The sequence below is a fragment of the Canis lupus genome, chromosome 12 (genome assembly GCF_048164855.1).
Source record: "Canis lupus baileyi chromosome 12, mCanLup2.hap1, whole genome shotgun sequence".
Taxonomy (NCBI): Eukaryota; Metazoa; Chordata; class Mammalia; order Carnivora; family Canidae; genus Canis; species Canis lupus.
In genome coordinates this window covers 28555424-28573181 of record NC_132849.1, presented here as the reverse complement: position 1 = coordinate 28573181, position 17758 = coordinate 28555424, and the positions used below count along the sequence as shown (strand labels likewise).

Genomic DNA, 17758 nt, shown 5'->3' with positions numbered 1-17758 from the left:
ATGGGATAAAAGTGGAAGGGAGAACCAAAGGTCAGGTGCAGAAGTGCTAAGAGAGGGTTCATATGTTAAGGTGGTCTCTTCTTCAGATTATAGATTTGGCCTTGAATGATTGATTTAGGGGAGAAAACCTGGCATCAGGACTGAGGGGACATTTTTGCCACCCAGGAGCCAACTCATCTTTCAGTCAAATTTCAGCTTATTTAAACTGGGGATGGGCATCTGGGTTGCTCAGTGGTGGAGCATCTACCTTTGGCTCAGGTAGTGATCCTGGGGTCCTGGGATTGAGTCCTGAATTAGGCTCCCTGCTCCATGGGGAACCTGCTTTTCCCTTTACCTATGTCTCTGCCTTTCTCTCTCTGAGTCTCTCATGAATAAAATAAATAAAATCTTAAAAAAAAAAAAAAAAATAGGGCAGCCCCGGTGGCCCAGCAATTTAGCGCCACCTTCAGCCCGGGGTCTGATCCTGGAGACCTGGGATCGAGTCCCACGTCAGGCTCCCAGCACGGAGCCTGCTTCTCCCTCTGCCTGTTTCTCTCTCTCTCTCTCTCTCTCTGTCATGAATAAATAAATAAAATCTTTAAAAATAATGATAATAAACTGAGGGTGGGGGTGGATATGATAGAAGTTCATGTTCATTCAAGTACAAGTCCCACCTACTTGGGAAAGGCTGACGGAGATTTAACATCATGAGTGAGAGTGTTTCTAAAAGATTTTAGAAACTGCTTGGTCTTGATTCCTCCATGTATATATTTTAAAGTTATTTTTATAGTGATATATGTACTTTGTTAAATACTTAGAAAATACCAAATACCTATAGAAAAACTGTGGTCCACAACGCTGAGAAAGCTTTTCCAAGCACATATAAATTGAATATTCCTGAAATGAAATTGCCATTTTATGACACAGATGATTACATATCTTGTTTCGTTCACTTAACATTAAGAATGTTTTCCTGTTTTATGAAAAGTCTTCAAAATATTTTGATGGCTGCCAGATGCCTCTGTAACCTGCTATTGTAAAACAGAAGCAAATATGGAAGAATGTAAATGATACTGTAAAGGGAAAACTTTTTAAAAATATTTTTATTTATTTCTTCATGAGAAATACAGAGAGAGAGAGGCAGAGACATAGGCAGAGGGAGAAGCAGGCTCCGTAGGGGGAGCCTGATGCAGGACTCGATCCCAGGACCCCGGAATTGAGACCTGAGCCAAAGGCAGATGTTCAACCACTGAGCCAAAGGCAGACAGTCAGTCACTGAGCCACCCAGGCATTCCTGTAAAGGGAAAACCTTAAAAATTATTTTCAAAATGCCAACATTGATCGGTGTGTACAAGGGAAGAAATAACTGATATGGTACTTCAAGTCCAGATGTCCTCTCGAGCTGGGTCCATTCTATGCTAATAATTCACATTTTTCCTCTTTCACTTGGACATCTATTATAGGTATAGGAAACGCTCCGTGTCTGCTAAGCTAATAGGTTGGAGTATTCTTTTTTTTTTTTTAAGATTTTATTTATTTATTCATGAGAGACACAGAGAGAGAGAGGCAGAGACACAGGCAGAGGGAGAAGCAGGCTCCATGCAGAGAGCCTGACATGGGACTCCATCCCAGGTCCCCAGGATCACACCCTGGGCTGAAGGCGGCGCTAAACCTCTGAGCCACTGAGGCTGCCCGGATTAGAGTATTCTTAATTGATGGCTTGATACTGAAAATTGTGATTGATACTGAAAATGCACCTCCACCCTGCCTCCTACCCCACATTCCTGACCTAGTCCTGGATGGTGTGCAGCTTAGGCTGCATCTTCAGAGCTTATAGTTGTTCTCCTTTGCAGGACTTAAGTCACTAGGCTGGACCATCCACTTGGCTCTCCAATTGGTATTGTGCCTCATTTGTGCCAGATACCAACTTAAAACTATAGCTCATCCATTCATCCAGATCCTGGGATGCTGCATGAACAGGGGCCTTTCCCTGGAGTCTCTAAAAAAGGGTTGTAATTTTGGGGATACACAGCTCTACGGTCTGGCACAGGACGTAAGGAACTCTGACGTAGGTGGAAACACTCGCTGGTCGGATAAAACATTCCAGGCAGGCACCAGCCATCAGACCAAAAGACTGGGGAGACCAACTCTCAAACAGAAACAAAAGCCGCTGTTCCTGTAGGCTGCCGGACTCTGCAGATTTAATTTATTGGCGTAACTTGTGGCAAAGGGAAAGGATTTGATCTGTTTTCTGTGTAGCCTCGGGATTCCCCATTGGGAATTAAATTCTAGCTTGATTGTCAGTAGTTAAAGCTGGAAGGACTTTATTGCTTTCTAAAACTTATAGTTCTCTAAATACATTTTTTCATTTTTAATTTTTTTATTGTGGTAAAATGTGCAGAGGATAAAATGTACTATTTAAAAAAAATTTTTTTAAAGACTTTATTTATTCATGAGAAACACAGAGAGGAGAGAGAGAGAGAGAGAGAGGCAGAGAGGCAGAGACACAGGCGGAGGGAGAAGCAGGCTTCATGCAGGGAGCCTGATGTGGGACTCGATCCTGGGACTCCAAGATCATGCCCTGGGCTGAAGGCGACGCTAAACCACTGAGCCACCCGGGCTGCCCAAAATGTACTATTTTAACCCTTTCCGGGTGTGCAATTCCGCAGCGTTAAGTCTATTCACATGATTGTACAGCCCTCACCACCATCCATTCCCAGAATGTTCTCCTCCTCCCAAAGGGAAACTCCTTGCCCATTGAACACTAACTCCTCATCCCCTTTTCCCCCTGACCTTTGGTGACCTCTATTCTACTTTGTAATGTTGACTTATCTAGGTACCTCCTATAAGGGGAATTGTGCAGTATTTGTGCCTTTTGTCTTTCTTTTAAGAAGGCTGTAGAACATAGCTGTTCCCGAAGAGCCATTCCTGAGTGCGGCAGTGGAGCTGGGCTAGGTCTGCGGGACGGGGAGGCTGAGAGTGTCTGCTGCCCGTCCTGGGGCTAACCCAGCCGGGGCTGCGCTAATGTGACTGGTTTTACAGCTGCGGCCCTGCAGCTCTGTCCAGGTGGTTCCTGTCTAGACGCGGTGGCTGAGTCCCTACAGTGGCTTTGGTTCTCCATGGTTCAGATGTTTGTATTTGACCCAAATCTGACACGATTGTTATACCTTCTTTAAAGCGATGCATACACAGGGTAAAATACTCCAACTGTTCAAAAATCCTCTTCCACTCCATCATCCAGCCCTTCCCCAGCAAGGAGCTGTGGTTATTCACTTCTTGGGTATCTGTCGGAGATATTCAATCCATATGAGTCGTGTGTGTGTGTGTGTGTGTGTGTGTGCGCGCGCGCGCTCATGTGTGCCTGGCCCCAGAGTTCATCTAATAAAATGTTAAAGCTCTGGTTAAATCAATACCCAGGATCCAATGTTTTCTGTGGCTGTGTAAATGCTGTTTTCAGCTGAGTCATGTAGAAGGCTGCGCTTACATCTTACTTCTTCTTCTTCTGCTTTTGGATTTTCTTCAATTTAATAGCTTCCTCATTTGTTAGTCTGCTTAATTTTCTAAAAAGCATCTTAATTTTCTAAAAGCATCTCCTCGCAGAGTGATATTCTGAAATCAGGACTGATTTTTTTCCTGGGAGATGCCTGTCCCAGGATAGCTCAAGTCTGGGCACGCTTGCTCCCCAGCTACAGGGTACAGCTCAGTAATCTTTGCTCTCGTGCTGGGGGCCTTCATGGCATCTCTTTGCTCCAGGAGCCTGGGTTCCACATGCCTGGCCCCCAACACTGCCTTTTGGTGGTCACTCCTCCACTTTGGCATGGAGCCCACCCACCATCAGCATAGAATTTGCATGTCTGAAAATGCCATTATTTTTTCTGTGCTCACCTTGAGGTAGTTTGGCTTGATATGGAATTCAAAAGGAAAATAATTTCCTGTTGTCGTTTGGAAGTGATTGACAGACCTCCTTTTCACTCTTAGATTTGTTCTTAAGAAGCATGGTGCTGTTCTGATCATGTGTGGTGCTGCTTTCCTTCTCTCTGGAAGCTTCTGGGATCTCCACATTATCTTGGAGTTGTGACATTCCCTGGTGAAGCCCCTTACTGGGTCTTTTTTCTCTCACTGTGCTGCCCACCTAAGGGTCTGGGAAGGAAAGTCCTAGATCTCCAGCTCTGGGGCATTTTGTTCAGTTATGCTCCCCTTCCTGTGTTCTTTCTGGAACTCCTCTTACTCAGTTGTTGGAATGCCTAGATTGCTATTCTGAGCTTAGGGCCTTTGCTGGTGAACCTCCAGGGACTAGGCCTGCTGTTTCCTTTAGGGAGAGGGAGGAACTTGAGGACAACCTCTTCTGTCTCCAGCTCACCCCACGCCCAGCCTTCAGCATGCCAGCTTTAACTTGCATGTCTGGGAAGCAACAAATAGAATTATTTGTGGAAAATCTTTCTTGTGCTATAAGTAAGATGGATCTGGACTTGATGATTAAGGCAGGCACATAGCCTTTCTCCCCAGACGATTGCTGACCTCTTCCTGATATGAGCAACTAAAGACAGTTTTGATCATGTTCCCTTTGCACTCTCCTTTTCTACTCCTGGCCTGGTTGGCTTAAGGAACTCCTAGGGTTTTTGTGCCTTTTGCATCTAATTGCTACAGCCCCGGCTGTGCTGCTAAGCTTTTACTTAGGCCTGATGGTTTCTCAGTTCCATGGGCCCTCTGTGCAGTTGTTCCATGCATCCATGGGCTGTTTTCCTGGGGCTCTGCCCTGCACAGAGGGACCTCTGTGGCCTTCACTTTCACTCTGATCCCTGGCTCTCTAAGTCATGTGGCCAGCCTGTTGCAATACCGGAGTCCCAGACCCTGTGCCAGAGCCAGATCTTCAAAGGCGCAGCAATCCTCAGCCTATCAGATCTCATCATCAGTCCAGCCCCTGAGTCTTGCCTGAAAAAAATAACTCCTCTTCTACAATGAACTTTTGAGATCTGTGGAAAGGACCTCCCGTCTTCAGTAGCCATGACCTTAGTATTTTTTGGAACTGCAGAAAAGCCTAGACTGGTCAGCCATGCAGAATCTTCAGGAGCTACCAAGAACAGGGTGTACTATTCAGCCACTAACTGATACTCCTGATGGACAGGACACCATTCTAGACACATGCTTCTCTCATTCTTTCTTCCTGCCATCATGACATCCAGGTAGATTCATCAGAAGAGGGTCAGCTAGATCCTTATTTGGAAATATTTGCCCTTTGAGGTCTCTTCCCATGTTTTCCTGGTGACCTCTAGATGTTGTGACCTTCAGTCCTTGTCCTAAAGCGTGGAGAGTATCTGACCTTTCTTTGACCTTGAGTCTTTCCCAAACCCAACATTCATCCATCAGGTGCAATTCCAAAATTATGTCACTCCTACACATGAATGAGGGGAAAGAGGAAGACAGAGTATTCTAAGTCAGTGGGGTGCTAATCAGATTGGCATATCAGGAAATTCAGGTGACAAGTGAGAGTCACGTTTTTTGGTCTTAGAAACAATAAGGAGGTAATGTTAACCTAAACAGCTCTGGTTCCCCTAGTTCTGATTGACGCTATTCTTTTTTTTTTTTTTTTTAAGATTTAGTTTATTTATTTGAGAGATAAAAAGCACAAGTAAAGGAAGTGGCAGAGGGAGAGGGAGAAGCAGACTCCCTGCTGAGCAGGGAGCCTGGCAAGGGGACTCCATCCCAGGATCCTGAGATCATGACCTGAGCTGAAGGCAAACACAACCAACTGAGCCACCCTGGTACCATTGATTGACACCATTCTTGACATGTATTTTAGCTACTCTGCTAATCAGAAGCTAAAAGGAAGCTGCAAAATGGCATGTTGAGGGAGAAGTTGTAATTTAAAATGTTCCTTGTTCTAAAAACGTGTGTTCAGCCTCAAGGCCTAGGTGCCTTGTTGTGGCAGATTGGCTCTTGGTGCCACTGTGCTGTGTTTCTCCTGGCAGCTGCTCTCTGTTGCCCGGGGGGCCCATGGGCAAGGATGGCATCCCCTCCCACCTTGCCAGCTTCCTATTCTCTTCTAAGCATTAAGCTTCAGCCCTTGACAGCTTGAGGGATGGGTTTTTATTTTGCTTTAGGATAAATAAGTTGTATCAGGGAGCAAGCTGCTGGAAAAGAAGATGGACCCCTCCATGGTTTTCTTCTTTTACTTTTTTTCTCTTGCCATGACCTCTGCTCTGTCTGATGAGTAGAGTAGAAGAAATCAGTGCCTTTGGGCCAGTGAAAAGGACCTCTCTTGGAGAGTGTCTGAGAACATTTCAAAGAGTTCCTCGTTTCCTCACTTCTTCCCACTCCCAGCTAAGGACAGGTAGTGTGGAACTTCCCGTTTATGAACATGTTGGAAGGGTGGAAAGCAGGATTCTCAAGATCTCAGAGCCAAGGCTGCCTGTCTATAGCAGATACTTTACAACATATAGTGTTCAAACTGTAGTATAAGGACAACAAAAGATGGGGATCCCTGGATGGCTCGGTGGTTTAGCGCCTGCCTTTGGCCCAGGACATGATCCTGGGGTCCCAGGATCGAATCCCGTGTCGGGCTCCCAGGGTGGAGCCTGCTTCTCCCTCTCTGCCTGTGTCTCTGCCCCCCCCCATGTCTATCATGAATAAATAAATAAAATCTTTTTTTAAAAAAGGACAACAAAAGAAAAGTGATCTATAATAAAATAATATGAACATGAACGTGTAAATGCCGGGCCTGCCCACTCTAAGAGAGATAATAAAGTACACTGGGAGGGGCACCTGGGTGGCTCAGTCAGCTAAGTGTCTGACTTGGGCTTAGGTCATGATCTCGGGTCCTGAGATCCAGCTCTGCAGCAGCAGCATTATCAGGTTCTGCAATCCACAGGGAATCTGCTTCTCCCTCTCCCTCTGCCCCTGCCCCCACTCAGGCTCTCTCTCAAATAAATAAATAAAATCTTAAACTTGCATCCTGGCATGCCCCCATGCATATGGCAGCTGCAGGTGGAGAGGTGCTGTCAGTGATCTGAGTCTTGGCCAAGTTCCAAACAGGACAAAGGAAGGGTGGCCCCCATTCTCAGATAATGGCAGCCCTAGGAAATTAGGTGGGTATCAAAATCAGACAAAATTCTTTGTGTGTATGTAAATGGAACTTGGTTCTAGACTCAGAAAGTCATCTGGGATATGAAACAGTTGCCCCTGGTACCTAAAAGTGGCCCTTCACTCCTAAAAGCCACAGTGGTCCCTAGTTTTTGTGCCCACTTAAAATAACCCTACAAACTTGCAAAATGCCTCTATAGGGCAATACCCCAGTATAGAGAATCTGGGTATAGAGCCTACCATTTAAGGCAAGAAGAGTGACAGCGTATACATTAGTCATGATTCTTCAGAGAAACAGAACCAAAGAGGGAACAAGAGAAAGTTATTTTAAGGAATTGGTTAATGTCGGTGCCTGCAAATCTGAAACATACAGGGCGTCAGGTAGAGACCCAGGGAAAAGTTGGTATTGCAGTCTTGAGTCTGAAGGCAGCTTGGAGGCAGGATTCCCTCTTCCTTGGAGGACCTTGGTCTTTGCTCATAAGTCCTTCAGTTGACTGGATGAGGCCCACCCATGTTATGAAGTGTCATCTTTACTCAAGAGTCTACTCATTTAAATGTGAATCATACATGAAAAATACTTTCACAGAAACATCTAGAGTAATGTTTGACCAAAAATCTATTACCATGATCTAGCCATGTTGACACCCACGATTCAACACAACATATGACAAAGAAGTTGAAAAGCGTTATTCCTGTAACAGGAGCTCAAAGGGTAAATATCTTTGTATGTTTTCTTTGAAGCATAACCAGTGTACAGCGTTCAGACAATGGCTCATATATCTGTAAGATGAAAATAAACAATGAAGAGATTGTGTCTGACCCCATCTACATCGAGGTACAAGGTAAGTCCAGAGGCCACAGCGTGGCCTGTATTAATTGCTTTGCATATAAAACTGTAGAGTTTGGTGTGCCCATTTATAATTCTGTATGCAAACTTTGCAAATTTGTAAGCACTGACATTTTACAAGGTGATCCTCTTTTTACACTTTAGGAAATAATAAATGAATGACCTGAATTCAGTTCTTGAAGTTTTAGCTCTATCCTCAGCAAAAAGGCTGAGATTATGGATTTTCTTGTCCTCAGGTTATTTACAGTCTAGAGATCTGGAGACTTTTGTTTAGAAGCAAAATGTATTCCATCATCCATTTCTCAGTGCTGGCATCAGATACCAGTCACCTGGTCTAGTGGTGATTTGCCTAGGAGGGTGAGCCATATTCCTTTTTTTTTTTTTTTTTTTTTTGTGAGCCATATTCCTGAACTGGGTCAGCAGCTCGATCTGGGACTCGTGTGGGCTCTAGGATTTGTCGGGTACGTGGTTCAGTACAGTTCCATGACGTGACATGAGACGGGCTCGGTGGGGGTAAAAAGTGAGACATGGACTAGGAGAAGGTGGTCTCCGCCCTCAAGGAATGTGAAGTGCAGTGGGGAGTGTGAGCTGACGCCTAGGTAAGCTCAGGTCCTGAGGACCGGGTCTCTGGTTGTGCATGCCTGGTTCTGCAATGGCAGGGTCTGGCAAGGAAGGCTTCAGGGAGGAGGCACCTCTATTATCACCACAGGCAGTCATTCCTCACCAACTCACTGGCTTCCTCCACGGCCCCTGAATCTCAGATTTCTGAGATACTCCTACCAGCAGAAGCATCCAAACACCTTTCTTTTCTACTTTCTCCTGACCCTCCTCACCACAGGCTTTAGAGCAGGTCATTGGCTTTTCAAGGAAGTTCATCTGGAACCATCTCCCGCTGAAAGGGTGCTCTGCTACCCACTTTTTTTTTTTTTTTTTTTTTACAAACCTAATCCCCCTAATGCTGCAGGAGGCTTGAGGGAGGGAGGCCCCCCTCAGAGGAGTCTCCTTTAGAGCTTTGGTCTAGGCCCATGCCAGGCTGGACAGTTAATGCCTCCTCAGAGTTATGTAAACATCAGCCCAGGGGTGTTCCTATGTTTGCTGTTAATCTTGGAAAAATATTGAGAGGACATTTAACTTGTCAGAATGCCAGCAAAATGTCCAGGGCAGAAACACTTTAGGTCCAAAAGGAGTTTCACAGAACTTCGAAGCAGGAAAAAAGATTTCCATTTTGCCACACCCGCATCATTCCTTCTGGGACCAGATCTGTGAGTTCTCAACCCCGAAAGAATACAGTTTAAATCCCTGAGGACAGTTAGCTTGACCTGTTAATTTTTTGGCACATGCTCCAAATGAGTACTGACTGTCTTTCTCTGAGATACTTCTGAAGTTCCCTGATGGCCTCAATTTTGAATGACAGTCGAAGATTTTAGGAATGTAATTTCATAACTGTGTCTACATCGATCTCAGGAGAAGGCACTTTGCAAAGTATCCAGCCCTGCACAAGTGTACAGATTTTACAATTCATTATCACTCATCTTAAAGTGCCACACCCAGTAGATTATCCTCAAAAATAGGCGGACCTATTACGTGGCTTTGTTTTTATGGTGTGTATTTTGGTAAGGAATACTGAAAACGTGCCAGCCTGTCCCAGGAGTTTGAGTAACACCTAATTTCAACACGACCAGGTCTCCTTTCTGGTAAAACCAGTTCTGAATCACCATTACAACCCCTTTGGGAAAGTATCCTAGAAAGCCAGGATACTTTTATTCTAGTTGGGTAGAATAAAATAAGCTTCTCTTCTTTCTTAGCCAACTTTCAGAACGTGAAAACCGGCCATTTCAGACCTGAGGTGGTATATAAAGAAATCTCTTGCCAAGTTCCAGAACAGTCTCCATTCCCCTTGGGGCTTTGCCTTTGCTTGCAGATCTAAGACATTCTTTCACTGAACTCTTTCTTTACAGGACTTCCTCACTTTACTAGACAGCCCGAGAGCCTGAATGTCACGAGAAACACAGCCTTCAACCTCACCTGTCAGGCTGTGGGCCCTCCTGAGCCCGTCAACATTTTCTGGGTTCAGAACAGCAGCCGTGTGAATGAACAGCCGGAAAGATCCCCCTCTGTTCTAACTGTTCCTGGTGAGTCCGAGTTGTGTGATTTCTTTATTGTTTTCTCTTGAATAGTGGAAGGGATCAAATGTGTGGTGACCACTGCTGGTGCAGTAGAAGACAATGAGACTCAAGTGTCACTGAGGTTAGAGACTGGGGACGTAGAGAGGGAGGTGGTGGGAATCTCGGGAGTGAGAGTTCACAAGCCAGGGTTGGGGTGTCTGTGGTTAAGTGAGCAGAGTGGCGGGAATGCCTGAGCCCTGGCAGCGGGAGCCCTGCTCACATCTCCTGTCACAGCCGGGGCTTGGCTGGCCTGGCCTGTCTTGCGCTTCAGGAGCCACTGATGTGAGGTTTGATAGCAAGGAACTGCACCGGTCATGGGAGCTGTGGGACAATTGAGTCATTTTGGGATTGTGGCCACACTGACAGTCGGGAGTCATCTAGATTCTCATCTGAATGGAAGCACCCTGGCCTCGTTCCCACACTCCCCCGGCAGTGCTCTTGGAATCAAGGCCTTGCTGTTTCCCATGCTTCTAATGCCCACAGGCTCCCCTTTGGTTTCTCTCATCGCGGCTTTTGGCAACATCTGGCAGAGGTACCAACCCCTAAATCCTTCCTTTCTTCATGCATTCAGCGACTGTGTGGCGAGGGAGTGCTGTATGCCAGAGGCTGTTCTAGGTACTGTGAGCACAGGGGTGAACTTCTGGAAACAGTCTTCCTAGCTTCCTTCCCACTCCTCTCCACTGCTCCTCCTCTGCCCTTGACAGCCTCATCCTTGAACCCACTTCTTTTCACTCTGAGACACTCCCCCCCCCACTCCCCCCCCTGCCCCGGGAGAGTTCTCTGTGTCCCTGGCTTCAATACTGCCTGTGTGATGTGGTCTTGAGCTTTATATCTCTGGCCCAGCCCTTTCTTCTGAGCCTCAGGCTCATGTCCCCAACTGTCTCCTTGGCATTTTCACTTGCTGGTACATAGGCACCTTAAAATGAAACTCTCGATCCACCTCCCCCACGAGACTTGTTTTGCCCCAGAATTCGCCATCTTAGCAAATATCACCATTGGCCCATCCTTCCTCTTTCTCATTTCTCATGTCAAATGCATCAGCAAGTTCTGTCCCGCCTTCTACCGTGTGTCTTCAGTCTGTTTTTTCTCCATTCGTGCTGCAGCACCCTGCTCCACATCACTGCCAGCTCTTACCAACACTAATGCAGTAGCTCCCTAACTGGTCTCTGCTTCCACCCTTGTCCTCACTTGAATCCATCATCCTTGGTGGCTCCCCATTGTCATAGACAGTCATTCAGAGTCATTCTTGCCCCTGTCCATCGGCCCTGCATGCTCTGGCCACTGTCCAACTCTCCAACCCCACCCCACCCCACCTCACCTTCTCCTCCCTAATTATTAAGCACTGGTCATCCGGATTGTCTGTCATTTCCTCACACACGTGGCCCACCTTCCTGCCTCAGGACCTTTGCATTCTTTCTTCTGTCTGCCTACAGTATTCTTCCGCCTGCCCTTTGTCCCATAATACAACTGAGATTCTTCCAGGAAACCTTGCCTGGTCATTCAACTATTTTAGGTCCTCCCCACCTCTTTATTGACCCCCCAGTCATGGGTTCTTGTGGACTCCATCACTGCACCCGTCACAGTCTATCCTCCCCCCATTTATTTGTCTAGCTTCCTTGTCTGTCTTCTCAGAGACTATATACTCAGCAAGGACAAGGACTTTGTCTGTCCCAAGGCAGTGCCTGATTCATAGTAGCACTCACTGAATATTCATGGTGAGAATGGAGCAGCAAGTAAATGCCAGCTCCTTGGATTTATCTCTGAATCACTTTCCCAACTCCTGACACCACGAGGAATACTATGGTTTTCTCTGCTTCCATCTGAATTGGCTCTGAGTTTCTCCAAAGAGTTGATAATCAAGCTACTTACTTACATACTTTTTTCCAGAGTGGCTGTACCAGTTTGCATTCCCACCAACAGTGCAAGAGGGTTCCACTTTCTCTGCATCCTCGCCAACACCTGTTGTTTCCTGTGTTGTTAATTTTAGCCATCCTGACAGGTGTGAGATGGTATCTCATCATGGTTTTGATTTGTATTTCCTTGATGATGAATGAATGATGTTTAACATCTTTTCATGTGCCATCTGGATGCCTTTTTTTGAAAAATATTTCTTCATGTCTTCTGCCCATTTCTTAACTGGGATATTTGTTTTTTGGGTGTTGAGGTTGATAAGTTCTTTGTAGATTTTGGATACTAACACTTTATCAGATATGTCATTTGCAATTACCTTCTCTCGCATTATCAACTATGGAGAGAGCCCAAATGTCCATCAACTGATGAATGGATAAAGAAGATGTTGTATACACAATGGAATATTACTCAGCCATCGAATGACATGAATGGAGCTAGTGTATATTACGCTAAGTGAAATAAGTCAGAGAAAGACAAATACCATTTGATCTCACTCATATGTAGAATTTAAGAAAGAAAACAGATGAACGTATGGGAAGAAGGAAGAGAAAAAAAGGAGAAAGGGAAACAAGCCATAAGAGACCCTTAATGATAGAGAACAAATTCAGGATTAATGAAAGGAGGTGGGTAGGGAATGGGTTAGATAGGTGGTGGGCATTAGAGAGGGCACTAACTTGTTATGATGAGCACTGGGCTTTGTATGTAAGGGATGAATCACTGAATTCTACCAATATTGCACTGTATGTTAACTACCTAAAATTTAAATTAAAATTTTTTTTTAAATATAAATAAATAAATTGAAAAAGCCAAACAAAGTCAATTTGAAAAATATACCCTACCCTTTCTAGGATGTTGGCTCTGAGTCTCGTAAAGAAAACTTTGTTTTCATTAAGATAAAATGGACATACAGCAAGTGCATAGAACTTAAATGCATGACTCAGTGAGTTTTGATAAATGTAGACACGCATGTCAATGTAGACACTTCAGTCATGGCAGAACATTGCCATTACCCTCATACTCCCTTCCCATTAGTCCCCATCTCTCATAGGCAGTCGTATTCTGATGTCTGTCATCACAGATTAGTGTGCTAGTTCTTTAATGTTAAATGAGTGGAATCATAAAGTGTATATTCTTTTGTGTCCAGTTTCTTTCCCTCAATATGATGTTTTTGGGATTCATCCATGTTGATGTATGAGTAGTATGTTGTTATTACCAACAGGGCTGTATGGTGTTGATATGCTACATTTTGTTCTTTGTGTGGTGAACATTTGGGATGGTTATGACTGTTGGTTATAATAAAGGACTTACAGATACTTGTGTGTAAGTCTTTTGGGAGCCATATAATTTTATTTTGTCCTGGATAATACCTGGGAGAAGAACTATGGGATCATATACTAGGCATATGTTTAATTTTTTTTTAATTTTTATTTATTTATGATAGTCACACAGAGAGAGAGGCATATGTTTAATTTTTAAGGAAACCACCAAACTGTGTTCTAAAGTTGTACCAAGTTATATTCCTGGCAACACTGGATGAGTGTTCCAGTTGCTCTATCCATGTCCTTGCCAACATTTGATATGGTTAGCTTTTTTTCATTTTAGACATTCTAGTGGATGTACAATGGTAAATTTTAAATTTGCATTTCATTCCTCTAATGTCTAATTAATTTAGATTTAGAAAAGGTTTTAGTGGGGTACCTGGGTGGCTCAGTCAGTCAAGTGTCTAACTTTGGCTCAGGTCATAATTTCAGGGTTTTGGGATTGAGCCCCTTGTTGGATTCCCTGTTCAACAGAGAGTCTGCTTCTCCTTCTCCTTCTGCCCTTCCCCACTGTTGTGCTGTCTCTCTCTCTCAAATAAATGAAAAAATCTTAAAAAAAGAAAAGATTTTAGCAATTTTTTCTTGTGCTTATAGACCAATCGTATATCCTCTTCATTGAAGTAGCACTTTGAGTCTTTTGCCTATTCTCATAAAAATCTTAGAATCAGCTTAACAACTTTTGCAAAGAGTTTTTTGTGATTTTGTTTACAATTGTATTGAATTTATAGGTCAATTTAGGGGGAGATCACATCTTAATAATATTGAGATTTCCAATCCAAGAAAATACTCTGTCCATTTACTTAGGTCTTCGTTAATTTCTCTCAGCAATTTTTTATAGTTCTTGATGTAGAGGTCTTATATGTCACTTATTAAAGTTATTTTTTTTATATTTTATGTTGTTGATGCTGGTAAGTAGCACATTGGAATTCATTTCCCAATTGTTTACTATTAGTATATAGGAAATAAATGAATTTTTGTATGTTGATCTTATATCCAACAACCTTGTTAATGTCTTAGTTCTAAGAGAGTTTTTTTGTTGTTGCTTTGTAGATTCCTTAGATTTTTTTCTGTAGACAATGTCACCTGCAAATCAAGACAGTTTTACTTCTACTTGTCCAGCTCTTATCTTTTTATTTCTGTCCCTTTCCTTATTTTACTGGCCAAGACTCTAGCACAATGCTGAATAAAAGTGGGGAGAGTTGATGTCTCCGTCCCAGTCACCAACTATGACATAAACTAGGTTTTGGTCAGTGCCCTTCATTAGGTTGAAGAAGTTTCCTTGTATTCTCAGTTTGCCAAAAATTTTATTCTTTTTATCATATAATTATATAGTTTTTCTTCATTATTCTCCTAATATGGCAAATTACTTTGATTTGATTTTTAAATGTTAAACCAGTGTTGTATTCTTGGTATAAACTCTACTTGGTCATGATGTATTGTGGTGGATTCAATTTGCTAATACTTAATTAAGGATTTTTGCATTTACCTTTATTCTGTTTCACTGCCAGACTAGAGTAACACCAACCGGGTATACTGAAATTCAGTTCTGATAAGTAAACTGCCCAAGTCTGCCGCAAGGCTCACTTCAGATGCCAACCACAAGCCTCAAAAGTGGGGGCTCCCCAGGCCACCTGCACTTCTTACTGACTAGCTATAAATTTGGAGGTTCCCATGACCCCCTCCAGTTTGATAATTTGCTAGACCAATTCACAGAACTCAGGAGAGTGCTGTGCTTAACGATTACAGTTTTATTACAAAGGGTATAGCTAGGGTGACGTCTGGGAGGATCCTACATGCAGAGTTTCCCTGCCCTTTCCTCTTTGAATTAGGGTGTGTCACCCTTTTGGCACATCCAGGAAAAGGACATTCCACTGAGCTTTGGGGTGCAGACTTTTTATTGATGTTTCCTTGCATAGGCATAATTGATTAAATCATTGACCGTGTGATTGGACACAGTCTCCAGACCCCCTCAACCCTCTCATCACATGGCTGGTCATTCTGATGACCAGTCTTCATCCTGAGGTTTTCTAGGAGCCCATTGTGAGTCACGTCATAAACCTAACAAAGCTACCCCTGTCACCCAGGAAATTATAAGGGACAAAAGCTAAATTCTTTATTGTACAACAATGCTCATGAAGGCAATGGTCTATAATTTTGTTTTTGAGATGTCAGTTTTTGGTATCAGGGTATTGTTAACCTCATAAAACTAGTTAGGAAGTATCCCTACCTCCTCTATTTTCTGAAAGAGTTTAGTAGCATTGATGTTATTTTGAAAGACATGCATAAAGTTCAGTGGAAGCTGCAAAATAGTGTTTTGTACACAATATTTCTTTTTTTTTTTTAAGATTTTATTTATTTATTCATGAGAGACACAGAGAGAGAGGGAGAGAGGGAGAGAGGCAGAGGGAGAAGCAGACTCCATGCAGGGAGCCCAATATGGGACTCATTCCTGGGATTCCAGGATCATGCCCTGGGCCAAAGGCAGACGCTCAACCGGTGAGCCACCCAGGCGTCCCGTACACAATATTTCTGGTAATGCAGTTTGCATTACTTTTTTTGATGAAGGTTAATGTATTGATTAATGTTGAGATTGAACTTAACCGAAATCCTCAGGTCTTTTTTCTTCTCAATTACTGCAAAATCAAAGTTCTTCTCCTGTTTCTTGTATATTTAATTATTTTTGGAAGTTCAGCCTACCATTTATCCTTATAAAATTTAAACAATTGTCCCAGCCCACTGGGGCCATCTGGAACCTCAGTCCTTTCCTTCAATTAACAAATCACCCCCGCCCCCTGCTTTATGCCAGCTGCCTTTTGTGTCTCATCCAAGTTGTTGATGAAAATCTAGATTCCACTCTGAGGGCAGAGTCCAGTGGCATGTTGATAAAGGCAGACTCTGAGTTGACATCAGTTCATTAAATCAACTTTCTTGGCTGTTGTTCAACCACTAGTAAATATGCTTGGTTTTATTTTCCTCCTATTTACTTCTCTTTCTTCTGAGATGTTATCACCATATCAGACAAGTAGCTATTACAGAAAGTCTGGAAATCAGCTTGGAATTCATTTTGAAATCAGACCAGACTTGTAGGTGAGCCAAAAAACCAGATGTGACAATTTCCTGCATTCTTACAGGCACGAATTTGATAGCCCTCTCTTGAGTTTTATGGTGGATTTCTCTCTCAATGATTCTGTACTACCAGGATCAGTGCCATTTTTCTTTAGGAAAATAGGGACAAAAATCTGTCAATCTCTGTTCATCTAGAACTATTCCTCTATTGCATGTTTTCTTAGAAGGTAGAAGTGTGTTTCTGTGATAAGATCTGCAAATTCGGGGATCCCTGGGTGGCTCAGCGGTTCAGTGCCTGCCTTAGGGCCAGCGCGTGATCCTGGAGTCCTGGGATCAAGTCCCGCATCAGGGTCCCTGCATGGAGCCTGCTTCTCCAAATGCCTGTGTCTCTGCCTCTCTCTCTCTGTGTCTCTCATGAATAAATAAATAAAATCTAAAAAAAAAAAAAAAAAAAGAAAGAAAAGATCTGCAAATTCTTTTCATACCCAAGGCTAAGTATAATTTGTCTCAGATTGGAGACCTGATTTATTTCTAAATGATTATATAGTCTCACAACCATAACCTATTTGGGGTTGCAAGTTCATTACAATTTTTATTTTACCTTTTTTAATTTGAAGATTTTTTTTCCTTTGGTAGGAGAAGATAAAAGTAAGATAGAAATAGAGCAGTTTATAGCTGCTCTATTTTGTTCATTTATGTGTTTACTATTTGAAAGAGAGAGCATGCAAGCACGTGCAGGCCGAGGGTGGGGGTGCAGAGGAAGAGGGAAAGAGAGACTCTCAAGTAGATTCCACACTGAATATGGAGCCAGATGCGGGCTCCATCTCATGACCCTGAAATCATGACCTGAGCCAAAATCATCAGACGCTTAACTGCCTGAGCTACCCAGGGGTCCCAATTTCAGACTTTTTGTTATAATAAAAATAATATGTGAACACATTTTCATTGTAAAACATTCAAACCATAACAACATACCAAAGCAAAATGGGCAAGAGTCCTTGAATCTCCACACATTCACTCCCTACATAGTTGTCACACACAATGTGTGTGACGACACACAATGTGAGCCACTGGTTCACTTTCTTCTAGGCCCTTCTCCCTTAAATATACTCATATGTACATATACACATAGATGGCCAAGACATGTAGATCTTTCCATATAGGTACTTGTGGGCCTCTCACTATTTATGGTAGTTGCCTCATTGCATGAGTGAACTATAATTTATTTAACCACTCCCTTGCTGATGAGCATGTAGGTTGTTTTATTTTGGTTGGTATTGTTACTCATGTGGACATCTTTGTACCTCTATGTATTTCTTTTCTAAAAACCTTTCTGGACACCCCTTCCTTGTCTGTGTATCCGCAGTGCCTCTTCCATAATGCTTGTACCT

At 43.3% G+C, this 17758-nt stretch overlaps 1 protein-coding gene across 2 annotated transcripts in view; it reads left to right on the top strand.

Annotated features, from left to right (window-relative positions):
- MERTK (MER proto-oncogene, tyrosine kinase) overlaps positions 1 to 17758 on the top strand; it is a 111246-nt gene that overhangs the window by 32803 nt on the left and 60685 nt on the right. For both annotated transcript variants that reach the window (XM_072770239.1, XM_072770238.1), the window contains 2 exons: positions 7801 to 7901; positions 9865 to 10038. In XM_072770239.1, coding sequence (XP_072626340.1) covers positions 7801 to 7901; positions 9865 to 10038 — 275 coding nt within the window. The remainder of the gene's footprint in view (positions 1 to 7800; positions 7902 to 9864; positions 10039 to 17758) is intronic.